Here is a 5517-nt window from a genome sequence, read left to right as displayed (position 1 = left end):
TCTTGTATGTCTTCATAAACCAGAAGACCTGATTTATTGAGGTGACAATTGCAAGCGCAAGAGATTTAGGTAATATTTTTCTTTATGTTAGAATGGCAAGGGCTTACAGAAATGGAAATCTAAGTTCCCATTATGCCCCCGATTTAGAAGAGCTCTGTGTTGTCTGAAGCCATATAAATAACCTTTTTGTATTAAGATTGGGTCTGGTAGATTAACACACCTTTGGAGATCTTTAATACAGTTGCTTAAGGAAGGCAGTAGGGGTGGTAGAAGCACTTGGAAGGATGAATCAGGAGAAGAAATCACTAAATGCTGTGAAATATTGTATTTTGTTCTTCAATCACTAAATAGATGCTTTATTCACATTTTGTCTAATTCTCCAAACACTTCTTCCTGGTAGGCACTGCTGTCTTTATTTAGGGTCTCATCTTGTCATAGGTGATTGTGTTGGTCATTAAACTACCATCTTTCTCCAGCAATGCAGACTGCTGTATTTTGCTTTTTGATCCTGAGACTGCGCATTTGCAAATAAGGCTTTTGCTTACTCAGTAGGTTAACTGTCTGTCACAGGACCTGGACAGGAAGACGGGATCGTGAGCATGGTGAGGGAAATTGGAGATCTTTAATACAGCTCCTTAGGTTTTGCTGCTGTTTCTGCCTTTGTTACTATTTGTTTTCTTTTGTCTCTCTGGATGCTTTTTGTTTGTTTGTTTTTGTTTGTTTTGTTTTTCGAGACAGGGCTTCTCTGTAGCTTTGGAGCCTGTCCTGGAACTAGCTCTGTAGACCAGGCTGGTCTCGAACTCACAGAGATCCGCCTGCCTCTGCCTCCCGAGTGCTGGGATTAAAGGTGTGCTCCACCATTGCCCGGCTCTCTGGATGCTTCTTGATCACAAAACAGTTCCAACAAAGCACTTCATAGGAGCAGGGACCATGTTTACTTTTTTCATTGAATCTACAAGGCCAGAAATAATATTTCATACTGCCAAGTAATAATTAGTGTGCATTTAGTGAAAAAAGGCTTGGATAACAAAATGAATGAATCAATAAGTGAGGTTTTATAATATTCAAACTTTTTATAATGAATAGATTTCAGAAACTGATGTTCTGTACTTATGACCTTTCTTGATTTTTCCCCTAATGTTTTTATTTAAGACTAGAGAAATTCTAAAATCTAGTATAACCAATGGATGTCTGATAATCATGTTAGATTTTGCCAACCTCCTACGTTTTCCCTTCTTTACTCTTTGAGCTGTCAGCTAAGGATGTGCTTCTAATCAGAGTGACCATGCTGGAGTTATGGTATTGTCTCTGCCCCTGATCCTGGCTGCTTCCTACCTCATGTATCCCAGTAGAAGCAGCTCCAATTTGAGAGCAGGCTTAGGTAACTTTATTTTGAGAATTTCGTGACAGCCAACTTCTCATGACCTCTACTTCAGCTGGTTCAGATTATTCTATTTCTGCACAGCCCAGGCTCTCTAGACCACATCTTGAAGAGTTCATGCTCGTGTCAATATTAGATTTAAATGAAAAGTTCCTAGCTCCTCTCAGGCATCAATAACCTTTCTCTGAGTATGTGACAACTGAGAAGAAAATGCATAGCAGTATAACTTAATAGTATGTTTAACACTAATAGCATTTCTTTTCAGAGTTTTAGTTCTCATTCTATACTAAGATGTTTTCAAGGAGGGATCCCTTTAAAGTAACCACACAGCAGGATCTGCCCCACTCTTCTGGGCATCAGTGATACCCACAGAACATTGAGAAGGCAGAGGCAGGTGGATGTCTGTGAGTTCCAGGTCAGCCTGATATATAGAGAGAGCTTCAGGACAACCAAAGTTGTTACACAGAGAAATCCTGTCTTGAAAACCAAACAAAACAACAAAACCAAATCAATAAAACAAAAGGTAGCCAAGCAAGGTTTGCGTAACATCAGAATAAAAAGTGACATGGATCTTGACACAGTAATTTGAGATCGAGTACTTAAAAGTTCAACCAAGTGTAGGAAACTCAATCCTGAGATGCTGAGGAATGGGGTATGGCTCTGCAGGTCACCAGTGGCTGGATGAGCAATGATGTGCAAGAATTTGCCAGTTCAGTGGAATACGTTGTCAGCAAGTTATGTCTGGTTTTCATGTATGTGAAATTTAGAAACCATCTTATTGCTGCTGAAAAGAGTTGGAAATTGCTCCTCTTTACTTTTTACCATTTGGATGCTGGATTGAAAATAATAATACAGAGACCAATGGATATTATATCAAGTAGACCTTCTTTTTTTTTTATACTGTCTGCCATCCTTTATTTATGTGGGGCAGTTTTTGGAGTAGTTGGAAATAAGTGGTACTGGCATGGGAAGCCACTGTAGTGAAATATTTGTAAGTATCTGGTTCTATGTGGAATATTACTTGACCACTAAGGTATTGATCATGATCCATGGCTATCTAAATACATTACATTTCTATAATTCTTAGGTCCTGTGCTGTGTGTGATATGCCTGGATGCTCTCCTGATCTAGGACACTTGACAATGTCTGGAGAGAATTTTGCTTGTCATAGATAAGGAATGTGGAGCTATGATTATGTTGTTTCTTCTAGTAAGTTGAGGCTAGGGGTGTTTCTAAATATTCTATGATGCACAGGGCCTCTCTCATCAAATAATTACCTAGCCTAAATGTTGATCACAGAGACCAGTGAATGTTTTTTTAAAGGAACTCTGGTAAAGTTTTATTAAAGGAAAACTTTTTACTTTTCACCAGCCTGTTCAGGTATGCTTCTAATAATGTCAGAATCACTTGGGTCAATGATGGCCAGTGTGCATACTCTGTAGTATTTTCCACACGCTGTGCCCAAGCCAATGTTATCGCCACTGTAGTGATGGACACCAGTTTTAGCCAACATGGCATAGTATTCTATTTCAGATTTCCTCAAAGCGGGGCAGTTGTTGGCGAGGATCACCAATTTCGCTTTGCCCTGTCTGATCATCTTCAGAGTCTGTTTGTATCCCAGCATGTACTTCCCACTTTTCATAACAAGCTGGAGCCGAGAGTTGATCGACTCCAGAGACTTTTTCGTCTTCTTTGCTGCCACCATCTTCCTGCCTTAGGTGCGGGACGGCCCCCAACCAAGACCAGCTGCCAAGATGGCCAGGGAGAGAGAAAGGCAAGACCAATGAATGTTAAGTCAAGTAGATCTTTTTTTTCCCCCATGTCCTTCCATTCTTTATTTATGTTGGGCAGGTTTTGGAGTAGTTGTAATACTATCAATGTTTCTCATTTTCTTTTAAAGATGTATTTCATTTTTAATTTTATTTGTATCTGCATGCTTCTGCATGTATACACCAAATGTGAAGGTGACTTCAGAAGCCAAATATCGGCATAGCATCTGTTGGAGCTGGAGTTACAGGTGGTTCGTGTGCTACCCTAAATGGGTGCTGAGTACCCAATGGGGACTTTTACTTGCTTTGATTGGAATAGGATCATTTTTAGGCACACATGTTTGCATGCAGTCTTTAGAGATTATATGTTCTATTTGTGTTTCCGCTGTGTGTATCTGAGTATCTGCTGTTCGGCACTGTAAAACAGGATAAGGCCTTAGTGATTTGCAAACCTCCATAAAGAGTTAACACGGAATCTTTACTCTTGAGTCTTGCTGTCTCATCTTCTCCTCGAAAGAGGGACTGTACATAGAGATAAGAATGCTTCCCCCTTTTCCTATGAATCATCATTTTAAAAATACAGATTAGTTTCTTTAGAGCCCTCACAAGCCACAAAATCCAGATTGAAATTTCTTCATTCTTGTAAGCAAATGCACATATCCTTCCCCCATCCAGAAACAATTTAGAAATTTGGCCTGGATCTTGTGGCATCTAGTGATGCCGATATCACAAGTAAAATGTGCACCAACTGAACACATTAGAGTGACCCTTGGAACTCTCTGATGAGTTCCTAAGGAAGCTCATCAGCGATGTTTTGAAGGAATCCTTCTGTAATGAAGAATTTCTATGAAGTTTAACTACATGTAACAAGGACGTGATAGGTTTGTTTTACCTTGTGTTCAGGTGTTAGGTGTATATTGCATATAATAATATTCAGAAGAAGACGTTGGGGAAGTCATCAGGCTACTGAACACAGTCAGATCCCTCTCACCATCTGTCTGTTTAGATAACAGCATATTGTTGAAACTCTGAAATGCTCATTCAGCTCACATTCTCTATGGCAGCTTTCCATTAAAATGTAAGGTCTGTATGGCATTACAGAGAAAAAATTTCCCATGAATTCAAAATACTTACCATTTTGCAGGGATAAGTTTATTTACCTCAAACCCACCCACTAAGTCATTTTGCAAATGGAATCCTAGGGAGACTAAGGGACTGCACAAAGGTCATGCCTCTGACAAAACTGAGGTTAAAGATGGGTAATATATGCTTTGAAGAAGAAAATGATGATTAGATCACTGACAAGTGTGTTCTAAGGAAAAAGTGAGGGCAAGATAAATATTTCATGAGTGGATTTAACACAGAAACAAAACCTGGTTTGACTGATTTTTTTTCTCCCACTGAATAAATCAACTGTCATGTCACCTAGCCAAACCAAGACTTCCGCCATTGACATCACAACTGTATGCAGTTAGGTGGCTGTTTTGAAAAGGATAAAGAGATGTTTACTGGGCAACCTCCTGTGTCTCAGCCTTACTCCGAAGTTGAATTGTGCGTGGTATGTCAAAGAAGACATTTTGGTAATTGCTAAAATCTTGAAGGTGTTAAGACTGACTGTCCCCATGTTCTGCAGTGGCACCTGCTGACACTGACGAAATCTATAGAACTAGGGCACATTTCCATAACATGAATATTCAGAATTTGTGATGCAAGAATTATTATTAAACCACTGGGAAGGAACACATTCTCATTATTTGATTGAATACTAAATGCTGTCTTTTAAAAATAATTCAGTATGACTACTTTGATAATGAAGAAAGAGAGATGCTTGAGAAAAAACACCCTCATACATTTTATATATTATATAATAAGGAAATAAAATTAAGTTTAAGCTATGTAAGACATACCTAGAGGAACTGTGTTTGAATCATTAAGCATATTCCACAAATTTCTGCCCTGGATATATTGAAGTATAATATGATAGAAATATAGCTAGATCTCAATTCAAATGTTTTAAATAAAAGTATGTGTTGAAATAGGAGTGGCAGGGCTGCGTCCCCGGCCCCCGGCCGCCCGCATGGCTTATACCCAGAAATAATTACACGGAAACTGTATTCTTTCAAACACTGTCTGGCCCGGCTAGGTCCAGTTTCTTATTGGCTAGCTCTTACATATTGTTCTAACCCATTTCTAATATTCTGTGTAGCCCACAAGCTGGCTTACCAGAGAGGATCTTAACCTGCGTCTGTCTGGAGTGGGAGCATCATGGCGACTCCCTCACTAAGCTTCTTTCTCCCAGAATTCTCTTCTGTCTACTCCGCCTACCTAATTTTCTGTCCTATGAGGGCCGAGGCAGTTTCTTTATTA

The 5517-nt window shown here is 39.4% G+C and overlaps 1 protein-coding gene across 1 annotated transcript; it reads right to left on the bottom strand.

Moving 5' to 3' along the window:
• Positions 1 to 2738: 2738 nt before the first annotated feature.
• On the bottom strand, positions 2739 to 3119 carry LOC126503899 (60S ribosomal protein L30-like). Its single transcript, XM_050145874.1, has one exon. It carries the CDS (start codon positions 3084 to 3086, stop codon positions 2739 to 2741), a length of 348 nt encoding a protein of 115 aa, XP_050001831.1. The 5' UTR covers positions 3087 to 3119.
• Positions 3120 to 5517: the final 2398 nt, after the last annotated feature.

The sequence above is a fragment of the Alexandromys fortis genome, unplaced genomic scaffold (assembly GCF_014885135.2).
Source record: "Alexandromys fortis isolate MF-2015 unplaced genomic scaffold, M_Fortis_MF-2015_v1.1 scaffold_34, whole genome shotgun sequence".
Taxonomy (NCBI): domain Eukaryota; kingdom Metazoa; phylum Chordata; class Mammalia; order Rodentia; family Cricetidae; genus Alexandromys; species Alexandromys fortis.
This window is presented reverse-complemented; position numbering and strand designations above follow the sequence as displayed.

Coding starts and splice junctions, on each gene's coding strand:
- LOC126503899 (XM_050145874.1), bottom strand. CDS start 3,086: ATGGTGGCAGCAAAGAAGACGAAAAAGTCTCTGGAGTCGATCAACTCT.